Source organism: Megalopta genalis, chromosome 5 (genome assembly GCF_051020955.1).
Source record: "Megalopta genalis isolate 19385.01 chromosome 5, iyMegGena1_principal, whole genome shotgun sequence".
NCBI lineage: Eukaryota > Metazoa > Arthropoda > Insecta > Hymenoptera > Halictidae > Megalopta > Megalopta genalis.
Window position 1 is genome coordinate 13,370,295 of NC_135017.1, and position 14,076 is coordinate 13,384,370.

The 14,076-nt window shown below is 39.6% G+C and overlaps 1 protein-coding gene across 3 annotated transcripts in view; it reads left to right on the forward strand.

Moving 5' to 3' along the window:
• The window catches only part of DIP-lambda (Dpr-interacting protein lambda), a 170,989-nt gene that overhangs the window by 70,381 nt on the left and 86,532 nt on the right, over positions 1 to 14,076 (forward strand). For 2 of the 3 annotated variants that reach the window (XR_013033480.1, XM_033481916.2), the window contains exon 3: positions 8,185 to 8,231. The exons of the other annotated variant lie outside the window; for it this stretch is intronic. Coding sequence is in view for 1 of the 2 variants with exons in the window: in XM_033481916.2 (XP_033337807.1) it covers positions 8,185 to 8,231 (47 nt within the window). In the remaining variant the exon portion in view is untranslated. The remainder of the gene's footprint in view (positions 1 to 8,184; positions 8,232 to 14,076) is intronic. 3 annotated transcript variants of the gene reach the window in all.

Below are 14,076 nucleotides of genomic sequence, written 5' to 3' on the forward strand. Positions count from 1 at the left end.
TGATGAAATGAAGGGGTGTATTTTACTTAAGAATTTCACTCTTAGACAGTTTACAAAATTCAACCTATTGTAACTCCGCGAAAAAAAATCGTAGAGTAGTCTGATTCAGTTCATTTTAAAGCTTGAAGTCTCTACTATAACAGTACTTAAGGGATTTTTAATGCTAAAAGTTTTTTAGTACAAATTCGGTGATAAAGTAAAGGGGTGTATTTTACTTAAGAATTTCACTCTTAGACAGTTTACAAAATTCAACCTATTATAACTCCGTGAAAAAAAATCGTACGGTTGTCTGATTCAGCTCATTTTAAAGCTCGAAACCAGTACTTTAACTATTTTTAGGGTGTGTTCTATGTAGAAAGTTATTCAGCACAGATCCGGTGGTAAAATGGAGGGGTGTATTTTCCTTAGGAATTTCACAAGCTTAAATGTTCTCAAAAATTTTACAAAATTCGATCTACCGTAATTTTGCGAACAAAAATCGTACAACGGTCCACCTTGGCTTGTTTCAAAGCTCGAAGCCTCCACTTTAACGATCCCTAAGGTATTTTTTATTCGGACAACTTCCGTGTGTTGTATCGCGCGAAAGATCAGATAATGACGTTTCCCCGGGAGAAGTTGCCAGCAATAAACGTGCAATATGGCAGGGTGCGTTTCGATCTCTGTCAAATCGATAATGGCCAGGTTATTTACATTCACCTTCCACGGCGTGACGTTCCGTGTGTTGCATTTCAATTTCCCGGGCGCGGTATCGTTATGATATCGCAACTTATTATACCCAGGACAGGTCTACGCGAGAAGCATCGTGGAAAGTGTGAAATGAAATTCTGGCGGCGGAGTCAATCGAATGGCCTCACCCTGGCAACCGATATCTACAGGTGCAAGAACTATCTGCGATATCTAGGGGTGCCCGGCTCGGCTGTGGTCAGGACAATGCATTCTCTGTGCAAGAACTATTGCGTAAATCACGCGATAGCTCGATATCTCTGAATTTTCGGATTATTAATTCGGCAACGTTCGGTCGTCAATTTTAAACAATCTATCGCAGATATCGTTCCGAAATTTTTTGGACGCATTCAGCTATGTTTGAAGAATAATCAGTCTACCGTACGATTTTTTTGTCGCGAAGTTACAATAGATAGAATTTTGTAAACTGTCCGAGAAAATTTCAACCGATGGAATTCTTAAGTAAAATACATCCCTTCATTTTATCGCCAGATTTGTACTAAAAGAAAACTTTTAACATAAAACATCCCTTAAGGATCATTAAAGTAGAGACTCCAAGCTTTAAAATGAGCTTCGTCAGATTACCGTACGATTTCTATTTGCGGAGTTGCAATAGGTGGAATTTTGTAAACTGTCCGAGAAAATTTCGACCAGTGAAATTCTCAAGTAAAACACACCCCTTCATTTTATCGCCGGATTTGTGCTAAAAAAACTTTCTACATAAAACACCCCTTAAGGATCGTCGAAGTACAGGCTTCAAGCTTTAAAATGAGCTGAATCAGTCTACCGTGCGATTTATCTTCGCGGAGTTGCAATAGGTTGAATTTCGTCAACTGCCTAAGAAAATTTCGACCAGTGAAATTCTCAAGTAAAACACACCCCTTTATTTTACCACCGGATCTCTACTAAAAAAATGTCAGCATTAAAAGTCCCTTAAGTACTGTTACAGTAGAGACTTCAAGCTTTAGAATGAGCTAAATCAGACTACCGTGCGATTTTTTTTCGCGGAGTTGCAATAGGTTGAATTTCGTAAACTGTCTAAGAGTGAAATTCTTAAGTAAAATACACCCCTTCATTTTATCCCCGGATCTGTACTAAAAACCTTTCAACATAAAAAATCCCTGAAGTACCATTAAAGTAGAGACTTCAAGCTTCAAAATGAGCTAAATTATACTACCGTACGATTTGTTTTTCACGATGCTACAGTAAGTCGAATTTCGTAAACCGTCCATGGAACTTAATTCGTGAAAATTCTTAAGAAAAATACACCCCTTTACTTTATCATCGGTTCTCGTACTAAAAAGCTTTCCGCATCAAAAATTCTTTAGGGCCGATTAAAGAAGAAGCTTCGGGCTTTAAGATGAGCTAAATTATACCACTGTACGATTTGTTATTCACGATGCTACAGTAAGTCGAATTTTGTAAACCGTCCATGGAACTTAATTCGTGAAAATTCTTAAGGAAAATACACCCCTTTACTTTATCATCGGTTCTCGTACTAAAAAGCTTTCCGCATCAAAAATTCTTTAGGGTCAATTAAAGAAGAAGCTTCGGGCTTTGAGACGAGCTACGTTAGATTGTTGTACGATTTTTTGTTCACGGAGTTACAGCAGTTCGAATCACGTAGAAAATTAATGGACGTGTTCTTCAAATTTTCAAGAGCGTTTCCCAGTTGTCGCGAATGTAGGTAGCACAATATTTGCGAAGGTTCGAGGCTGAGAATTTTTTCGCAGGCAAATATCTTAACCACCGAGTGGCGGTGTGTGCTCCCGTATATGTTGCTGTTTCATTTCCGGTGGATAGGTTCGTTCATAGATAACAACTTCCGCGTTACATGCGGCTTTTATTATTGAACCGCAATTTATTTCGGCTCCACTATGAAAGCATAAAGAACATCCAAACCAACCTAAAGCAACGAACCAAACGAAATACCAAATTCAATCGCGACAAATCGAAAGAAGAAAAATCAACGACCGCGATTTAACGATTTCCCTCGACATGTTTCTTCGAGAAACTAATTATCAAGCATTCATTTTATCGTCGAAAATATAATTCAATTTCAAAAATATATATTCTCCTTCACCAAAGAGAAAAATCGACAGTGCGATTGAACGATTTTTCTCCAAGAGTGTTTATTTTAGAAACAAATTTACAGAAATAACTTAGAAAGTATTTTTATTAATGTAATTTTATAATCAATTTATCTGCTTGATAGCAATTAGCGACCACTTGTGGGACAACAATTATAGGGTTATATGCAGCGTAATATATACAACAGTTTTGCATTAAATTTTTGCATTATTTCTTAATTAGAAAGCATTTATTTTATCGTTTAATCAAAAATACCTTTCTCGGCGAACTAAAAAGAAAAATCAGCATTGCGATCAAGGTTATTTTGTTCCAAAATAAATACTATTGTAATCTTAGATATTCTTATAATATAAATAATTATATTACAAAACAATTATTTTGTTCAGAAACAAACTATCAAAAATAATTTAGAAAATTCGATTAGATCGTGCAACAAGAATGATTTCGAAGATATTAACGTTCCTGCGATCGTTTCGAGGCGGTTTTTTAATATTCCACGGTCGAATTAAAAATCGATGCAGGTGCGCCACGTGGAAAGGTTGCGTAGATCCAGAAGAATGACGAAAGAATCTGTTGAAATCTGGGATCAAAGTTCCATCACTTTGATCCCCGGATTCTGCGGCATCGTCCGGGCGCGCGCGCGCGCCTCTGTCTGAAAAATACATACATTTCCTCGCGGCAGACAGGGCCGATGCGAGCTCTATATCATGGTCTTGCGGGGTAACAGGCTCCGTTCTTTCCAAAAATTGACAGTTTTGCTTTTATCAACTCCGGCGTCGACACAGCCTCGCAACGAATCGAATTAAATTCCGTTTCGTCGAAATCGTTTCCCTATCTCGCGTCCGTTAAAACAACGAGAAATACAATAACCGTCGCGCGTACCATTTCGAAACTATGTAAATGTATTCAACGATGTTCGAGAAAACAAAAATGTACAGTTACTTTTGTACGGTCGAACGTTCGCAGGATTTAAAGTTACGAACGCGAAGCTTACGAACCGAAAACTCGAATGCACGAAATCGCTCGGGCGTCGTCGCGTTCGGGAATTTTTTTCCGCCGCGGCCAGCGAAAGGATCGTTGCAACAAAATTCTGGGATGTTGTTTGAACGTCGTTTAAACGGAGAAAAATATTCGTTGTCGAAATTTTGGGAATTCGGGCGACGAAAAAAAAAGTTCAATCTCATATTCCAGAGAACTATACGTAAAAGATTAATCGTAAATAAATCGACGATATTTCGGTAAATAAATAATAATAATAATGTACACAGAAAATTTGTACGCGAGTTTTTCTTAAATCTGTGATCAGCCAGAACATTGTACTCTCGAATTTGATTGGCCCGAACGGAACAATGCAGAGAGGAGCGGCTAATCGGATGAAGGAGTCGCAAGGACGAAGGAGAAGAAAACGGGAGGAACGAAAGGCGGCGGAGGCGCGGCGCAACGAAATTATCGCGTCCCGCTGTATTTTATCTGCATCGGTGTTTAAACAACTCCCATTATTTTCGGAATGCGCCTCCGGTCGCGGGCCGTTAGAACGCGCAAAGTAAAATATCGCAGCGCCCCGCGTTATCGCGCCTCGCGATCGAATGTTCTAATTATTCCGCCGCCTCGCAGTCATTGTACCGTCGTAGTCACTCGGAACTTCGATTAAAATTGTTCGCGGGCTCTTTCCAGGTGATTCTACGTGCACAGAACCGGGAACTTTGGCGCCGTACGCGACGCCAGACACCGTTGAAACGTTCTGCAAAATCTGTACCGAAGAATTAACTAAGAATTCGGCACCGGCTAACATTATCCGCGAACAAATTTAGCATCGCGAAACTATTACGGAAAATAACTTAGGGACGCTTGAAGAGGAGGCTTCGCTCTTTAAAACGAGCCGCGTTCCACCGTTCTACGATCTTTTCTCGCGAAGTTGCAACCCGTTGAAATCTTCAGATTTTACGAGCAGATTTTAATTTGAAAACTTTCTTGGGAAAGTGCTATCTTTACATTTTTGCCCGCCGCTTCCCTGAAACATTTTTCAGGGAAAGGCAATTCGGTAGCGCGAAACTAGAGACTTCGATCTTTAAAATGAGGTATGCTGCGTTGTCCTACGATTTTTTTTCACGAAGTTGCAACAGGTTCAGAATGTCGGACTTTATAGAGACGCTCGAATTCGTTAAATTTTTCAGGGGAAACACGTCTTTAGTTTTTTAATCACCGCTCAAGGTAGATATTTTTTAGCAAGAAACAAGTAAGCCTGTCGAAACTAGAAGCTTCGATCTTTAGAATGAGCTGAGCTACGTCGTTCTACGATTTTTTTCCATAAAGTTGCAATACGTGGAACATGTCAGGCTTTATGGAGACATTTAATTTGACGAGAGTTGAACGAAATGACACATGTTCGTTTTCCCGGCGACCACTTAGGTGAAAAATTTTCTAGAAAACAGTCGTTCCACACGCTGAGACTATAATCTTCGCGCTTTAAAACAAGCTTAGATACGACGCGCCCCGATTTTTCCCCTGAAAATTACAGCCCTTTGGATTATCCGATCCCTGGCCACCTAAAATTCTCTAAGAAATCACCGACCTCCATTTTCTCGATCGCCGTCGCCGACATACCGCCACGAAAAAATCCACCTTGTACCGTCGAGATCACAAAGGTAGCCGCTTGAAAATGCATCCAGTCCGAGCTTGATCCACCGATCCCCGGCAAACTTACACCAGATTAAACATCCTCGATTCCGGGGCCAAGATTTCCCTCGAAAATCCTCCGAATTTCGATTCTCCTCGGGCGTTCGATGTTCGATAGCTGCTGTCGGGTCGATCGTGGCTGGAAGAATAAAATAAAGAAGCGGAAGGGAAGTCCAGGGTCGTGGCAACGACCCCGTGCCTCGACTATCCCCCCCCGACAAAGGCTCTTCCGGAGCTTATTATTATTTGTTCGACGACGGGTGCCGCATGGGCCGCGTCCCTTGGCGCGTCTTCTTTCGGTATCAGATAATCCCTGGGAGAAACACAGACACGCGCTCGTATAGCAACGCGAATAAACGCGGCGCGGACAGCTGCGAATGTACGAAATACGAGAATCCCGAAAAGCAAACCCTCCCCGGCCATAATCGCCCTCGCACCCTTATCACCTCGAAATTCGTCGTTTCTCGCGAATTTCTCGATGTAGATCGTTGTATCTCGCTGGAAATTGTACTTACGAAGCTGATAATTTTTCTCGACGTTCTTCGAAGCGCCCTCTAGACGTGGTAAAATTATAAAAATTTTCCGCTCGATTGTTTAACCGTTAAAAATTCCCAAAGTTGCTTTTTCTAATCGTAAGATTTCATAAATGGCTTATTTTGACTAATATAACTTGTTACAGCTTACCGCGTGCACTATGTTCAAAAAATTTTCTAGAAAGAAATGAATCATACGGTGAAAAAGTAGAGACTTCAGGCTTTAAAATGAGCTTAGTTTTGCTGTACTGCGATTTTTATTCACGAAGTTATAGTATTTTGAATATCGTCGATTTTTCGACGAGTAGAAATTTCGTGTGAAAAGACTAGAATGGGGTTTCCCATTCGTCGCATCATAGATCAATTTTTTTAGAAGAAACTGACTCATAACATCTGAAAGTAGATACTTTAGGCTTCAAAATAGGCTCAGTCTCATTGTTGTGCGATTTTTGTTCGCAAAGTTATAGTATTTTGAATATCGTCGATTTTTCGAAAATTCGAAATTTTGTGTAAAATCTAGAACGAGGTTTCCCATCAGTCATATTATAAATAAATTTTTTTAGAAGAAACTGACTAACATTATCTAAAAGTAGACACTTCGGGCTTTAAAATGAGCTTAGTTACATTGTCGTATGATTTTTTTTTACAAAGTTATAGCTGTTTGAATGCCGTCAATTTTTCGAAAATTCGTAGCTTCGACGAAAGTACTAAAATCTAGAACGAGGTTCCTTGTTTTTCGCCAGTCGCCGCTTAACTCGGGGCTTCATTTCCTTGGACTGCCTCTTCCAAGGTACACCGCCTCTAAAAAATGACAGTCTGTCACTGGCAATCACGTTGCGGTAGCTTGTCCGTCACGTTCGAGGCGAGATTCGTCCGCGAGGAAATTAAACGCGCGGTGTAAACTGATGTAATGAAGGTCGAGCCAGCGTTTGCCGAGATTTCGCTGGCCTTTCTTGGAGAGGCAAGATTAATTCGGGTTTCTGGTAAACTCTCCACGGTATTTTGTTGTTGGTTCACGTTCTTCTTTGATTTTTACGATTGCAAATCGCGATTGTATCATGTGATTAATAGACCAAAATCGATTATCTTGAGTCAAGAGATGGGGGATGTTTGTTCTGTTGGAAGTTCCCGAACAGAGATCGGAGGTCAATGCAGCTGACCTCATTTTCAAGGGTGGAGACTGTAGTTTCGCTATGTGGAATTTAGGTCCCTCAGAATTATTTTGTTGCACGTGGTTTACGACAGAGTAAAGAAGGTTTTATTCCTGAAAGTTTTACCTATTTCGATGGCTTCAGAAAGTCTGTCAACTTTGACCTGCTGCAACTAGGCGAATAAAAATCGGAGAACATTATAATTAGACTGATTTTGAAGGGTGAAGTCTCTAGTTTCGCTATGTGGAATTTAGGTCTCCCAGAATTATTTTGTTGCAAATGGTCTACGACGGAGTAAAGAAGGTTTTATTCCTGAAAATTTTACCTATTTCGATGGCTTCAGAAAGTCTGTCAACTTTGACCTGCTGCAACTAGGCGAATAAAAATCGGAGAACATTATAATTAGACTGATTTTGAAGGGTGAAGTCTCTAGTTTCGCTATGTGGAATTTAGGTCTCCCAGAATTATTTTGTTGCAAATGGTCTACGACGGAGTAAAGAAGGTTTTATTCCTGAAAATTTTACCTATTTCAATGGCTTCAGAAAGTCTGTCAACTTTGACCTGCTACAACTAGGCGAATAAAAATCGGAGAACATTGCAGTTAGACTGATTTTGAAGAGTGAAGTCTCTAGTTTCACTATGTTGACCTTGATTTACCTAGGATTTTTTTATTACAATTGGTGCAGGAGAAAGTGTAGGTGCTTGTCGTCTGAAAAATTTGACCAATTCAAATGTTCTCTTAAAGTCTGTCGACTTTGACCAATCACAACTCAGTAATAAAAAATCGTGCTACGATGTGTCGTAGCTCATTTTAACGGGCAATTCTTCTACTTTGTAACGAGTGCGTATAATCTGGTGTACGACTCTTACTGAACCACTTTGCAGAACATTAAGCGAGACGTGTAACTCTGCAGTGCATATTCTATACATCGTAATATTGTTCTATCGTTCGTATTGCTTGTCAATTGTAATTGTTTAATTGGATGAATGTTCTGTTGCATTTGTTACAGGAGAAACGTCAAAGCCGATCACCTGCAGTTTTGATGAAACTATACAGGTCAGTGGTGACGAAATTCGTCTGCATAAACAAATCCACTAAATTTTTTTTCGACGACCGTAATAAATCCGGATTGCTTTTCAATATAAATATTTACCCCGTCCGTCTGAAAATGTATTTACACTAAAGTGGATTTGTAGCTGCGCCAATATTTAACCATTAATCAATATTCGATATTCCAACCGTGCCGCGGCCGAGCAGGAATTGTAGAAATCAAGGGTAAATTCATTCCGGTGTCTAAACAAATTATTAGTACTGGGGTCGTTAACATCGCCACAAGAGACGACCCATTAAATCAATACTATTACAGAGCAGCCGAATTAAATAATTAATTCGATTTATTAATACGACAAGTAAATACAAGCTGTGCCCGGCCGTTGGACGAACTCGATCCAATTTTCTGGTTCGTAAAACCGCTCAAAAAAATCGCACGGCACATTTTTTGCGACCGTTGCAAAGAGAACACTTTGATCTTCGAATTCGCAATAGTTTTAATGCCTAGAAAAATTTTATAATGTTTCTATGGACGTTCGAATGTGCAACATTTTCGAGGAAAAACGTGTCTTCAGTTTTCCACGCGCTGTATCGTGAACAAATTTTTTAAGCAAAATGTAATTACACGGTTAAATAGTAGAAACTTCAGGCTTTAAGATGAGCATAGTTTCGTTGTTGTATGATTTTTTTTCACAGAGTTATAGTATTTTGAATATCGTCAATTTTACGAAAATTAGAAAGTTCGTGTAAAATCTAGAACCAGGTTTCCGATTCGTCATATCATAAATCAATTTTTTTAGAAGAAACTGACCGATGTCTTCTGAAAGTAGATACTTCGGGCTTCAAAATGGGTCCAGTGCCATTGTTGTACGATTTTTTTTTACAAAGTTATCGTATTTTTAATATCGTCAATTTTACGAAAATTCGAAATTTTTAGTAAAATCTAGAACAAGGTTTTCGATCCGTCATATCATAAGTAAATTTTTTTAGAAGAAACTTGCCAATGTCTTCTGAAAGTAGACACTTCAATCTTTAAAATGGGTCCAGTGTTATCGTTGTACGATTTTTTTTTACAAAGTTATCGTATTTTTAATATCGTCAATTTTACGAAAATTCGAAACATCGACAAAAGTGCATCGACGACATAATTATCCTAAATTATTGTTTCGAATATGCGCGATTAATGAGAATTAAGTAGAAACTGTGTAGAATTCTTTGAAGTTCGATTGCAGATGGAACAGCGCGTGTATAACGCGGTGAAATCGACCGGACACTTACAGCACGGATATTTAAATACGCTCTCGGGTAACAGATTCCGCAAATAATACTTCATGTATCGGCGACTTCAAAGGGATTTATTCGAATCGATCGGGCCGAGGATATCCGGCATGTAACCGCGCCAACTGGACAAGTTGATTAATCGTGGGATAGGTGGACGTGGCCAGGTACACGTGTGTGTCCGGCTTCGTAATTGAATTGACTAATATGGAAAATCGAGACATAATAGCGCAACCCATAACTGTGTCCGATACGAATTCATCAGGGAATCCATTAATGTGGGTGCAGTACGGCTCTCGTCTGCTTTCTTGTCACTGCGAGTACGCCATTTTCCCGTGTCCTTCGCGTGTTCCCTCCTTATTTCGCGTTATTACTTCTAGGGAAATTTATTTCGCTGGGGGCTTCGATGAAACGTAATTTGCATTATTTAATTATCGTTAATTAGTGCGGTCCGTATTCAATTATCGACTCCTTGATTCCGACGTTGGAAATGTAGAGAAATTTCTTTCAATATCAATTTGCAAGTTTTGTAGCAACAATTTCAATTTAGCGAGATTTTGCTTTTTTATTCTACGTGAAATCCTGGGGGAAAAGAAGTTGTTTAGATTTAAATTGTTGTAACTTTATGGAAAAAAATCGTGGATTGATCTAATTAGGCTCATTTCAAAGAGCGAAATTTCTACTTTCGACATATTTTAGGGTTTTTTATTTAGACTATTTTCACACTGCGGGTGACTAGAGAAAACGACACACATGCGTTTCTTGAAAATTTGCAAACTTATATATCCCCAGGATGTTTAAGCTATCGTAACTTTCTAAACAAAAATCGTGCGATAATCTGACTTAGCTCATTTTAAAGCTCGTAATTTCTACTTTGATAGACCATAAGTTATCTTTTATTTAGGAAATTTGTTCGTCGCGAATCAATCGAAAAGCAAGCAGTGTTATCTCGTTAAAAATTTCACAGACTCAAATGCCTCTATAAAAGTTCACAAAATGTAACATGTTGTAACTTCCTAAAAAAAAATTGCACGACAATCTACCTTAGCTCATTTCAAAGCCTGAAGTCTCCACGTTCACAATCCTTAAGAGATTTTTTATTTAGTCTATTCCTTCCTCTTTGAATCAGGCGAGAAACCAAAGATTCGTCCTTCCCTTACGCGTTTCAGAAACTCAAAATTCAAACCACTGTAACATCGTGAAAAGAAATCGTAAAATAATCTACCTTAGTTTATTTGAAAGCTGAAACCTTCTTCTATAACCTCCGTGGGTTGTCTTCTGCCGACAATATTTTTCGAAGCAAGTTTTCAACGTCCCCAACCGGTCGACTCGCTGTTAATAGTTTCGCACCGGTGGAACTGTATCTCGCGTTGCCGGTGTAACTCAAAAGTGTGTATCTCGGTTGAAGTTCGACAGCCGGCCCGACGAAGTCGATCCATCGTCTAACAAAGTCATCGAAAGCATCGAGGCGTTCAGCTCCTCCGACTTGCTCCACGCAGGAAGCCGGGATTAGTGCTGGGTTCTGTTCATCCGACGCTGATGGAATCTGAGCCTTCATTTAGCCCGCTCCTGTCAAGCCTTTCTCCTCCACCGACAGTTACCCCGCCCCCCTCGAGTTCATCTTTCGTCGATCTATGTTGCATCGCGGATGCAAATGTCCTGCATACGTTACCGAATGACTCAACCGCCCTCGCCCCTCAAAATCCTCGAAACACTTTACGCAAATCTGCTCGCATCCACGGAAATGTACATAGAAATCCCCGATAGCGCGTCTAGGGAATTTCGTCAATTAAATCTGGTGAACGCCGCGCGGTAGAATTGGCCTTTTCGCGGTACGAATCGTTGCACGAATTTCTTTCACGAAACCGCAGCAGCTCGAATTCTGCAAACTTTTTGAGAAAATTTGAGTCTGCGATATTCTCAAGGAAAATACACCCCTTCGTTATATCGCCGGATTTGTACAGAAAAAATTTCTGCATAAAATATACCATACAGATCGTTAAAATAGAAACTTCGAGCTTTAAAATGAGCTAAATTAGACTGACGTACGATTTTTTCTCGCGAAGTTACAGTAGGTTGAATTTTGTAAACTCTACAAGAGCAATTTCAACTTCAGAAAAATACACCCCTTCGTTTCATCTTCGGATTTGTGCTGAAAAGATTTCTACATAAAAGATACCGTACAGATCGTTAAAATAGAAACTTCGAGCTTTAAAATGAGCTAAATTAGACTGACGTACGATTTTTTCTCGCGAAGTTACAGTAGGTTGAATTTTGTAAACTCTACAAGAGCAATTTCAACTTGTGAAATTCTTCAGAAAAATACACCCCTCCGTTTCATCTTCGGATTTATACCGAAAAACTTTCTACGTAAAATAATACCGCAAGGATCATTAAAGTAGAAGCTTCGAGCTTTAAAATGAGCTAAATTAGACTACCGCGCGACTTTTTTTCGCAAAGCTACAGTAAATTGAATTTTGCAAACCGCCAGGGGAATTTAATTCGTGAAAATTCTGAAGGAAAATACACCGCTTTACTTAATCGTCGGATTTGTACTAACAAACTGTCTGTATCAGAAATACCTTCAGGAACGTTAAAGTAGAAACTTCGAACTTCAAAACGAGGTAAATTAGATTACAGTACGACTTTTTCTCACGAAGTTACAGTAGGTTGAATTTTGTGAACTGTCGAAGAAAATTTCGTCTCTCGAAATCCTTGAAACATTTACGAATTCGAACAATTAAATTTGATGAATTCTGAACGATGTAAAATTTTAGATCGATAAAAAACCGATCTGTCAAAATCTGCGACATATATTTTCGAAAATGGCGGCCGGCGTCAGAAGGAGGATCTTCGACCCGCGTCTGTTGTACAGTTTTGTATACCGGGTGTGATAGGATTATTGCGGAACCCTTCGTTTTCGAATTAATATAGTTAGTCATAGTTCGAAAGCGATGTATAAAACATTGGCAGCGGCGTCAGAACTTTCCGCGCTGGCTTTCCACTTCGGCCTGTTCTTCTTTTTTTTGTGCAGCTCCGCCGGCGCTTCACGCTCGAATCCCTCTGGCTTTTAGATCTCATTAAATTGCATTCTAGTTATCGAATTAAAGCGCAGGCTACGTCGAACGAAAGCCATTCCCTTTAATTCTCCAATTTGCCGAGAGGAACGTAATCTCAATGGACAGATTGTTCCGAGAGTTTCGCCCGAGCTAAAAATCACTTCGACAATTCCCTCCGGTGTCGTCCTTTTTCTTAGTCGGAACTTTCTCAAAATCTGCGACGCCTCGCCTCCGAAATCCTTTTACAAGATCGGTGATTGCGCCGGAACTGTAGCTTTGCTTGCTGCGTTCGACAACCATCGGGAAGAAATTAGCCCATGGCGACGCAGCAAGAACAGGCTCCAAGCTTTGGAATGAGGTAAATCAGATTACCGTTCGACCTTTTTTTCATGATGTTACAGCACGTTGAATTTTATAAACTGACTAAAAACAATTTCAACTTGTGAAATTCTTCGGAAAAATACACCCCTTCGTTTCATCTCGGGACTTGAATTAAAAAACTTTCTACATAGGATATACCGTAAGGATAATTAAAGCAGGAGCTTCGAGCTTTAAAATGAGCTGAATTGCACTAATGTATGATTTTTTCTCACGAAGTTACAGTAGATTGAATTTTGTGAACTGTCTGAGAACAAGTTCAATTTGTGAAATTCTTCAGAAAAATACACCCCTTCGTTTCATCCACGGATTTAGACTAAACAAATTTCTACTTAAAAAATCCCTCAGGGAACATTAAAGTAGAAGCTTCAAGCTTTAAAATGAGCTAAGATAGATTGTCGTACCATATTTTTAACGAATATACAACCGCGACAATTATTCATATTCTGAGATGTCCGAATTGATGTTAAGGGAAAATCACTGCGCACATTTCCGTTCGTTTCCCAGAGTAAAAGTACTGTAAAGAAAAAAAACGCCTTAGATACAGTAAAAGTAGAAGTTTCGAGCTTTCAAACGAAACTAGGCACATCGTCCTACGATTTTTTTCAAGACAGTTACAAGCGGCTAAACATCCTAGGGACATATGAGTTTAGAAAATTCCTAGAAGAAAGACCTTTCTCAGTTTCTCGTCAAACACGCAGCGAACAAAACCCCTAAATAAAAAATACCTTATGCGTAGCGAAAGTAGAGACTTCGGCCTTCAAAATGAGCTGAGGCAGATAATCGTGCAACTTCTTTCCACAAAATTGCAACAGATTCAACATCGCGTATTCCCCACACGTTATCGATCTTCGATCTGAACTCTCTCTCCCACTCTCCCTTTGCGAAGAATTACCGTGTTACAAAATATTCTGGAAAAATAGTTTGGACCGACGGATTTTCGAAAATCCCTCTCGGAGCATCTGAGAATTTTATCCGTCTTCGAAGAGATCCTCGAGAACACTGGCGTTCTATTAAAGACAAGAAGGGGAGAAGAAGAAAAAAAAAAAGAACGACAAAGGCTGGATGAAAATTTCCGTGGAATGAAATCGTGCTATCTCTCGACGAAAATGATTATCTCGGGGACGAGGGGGAGG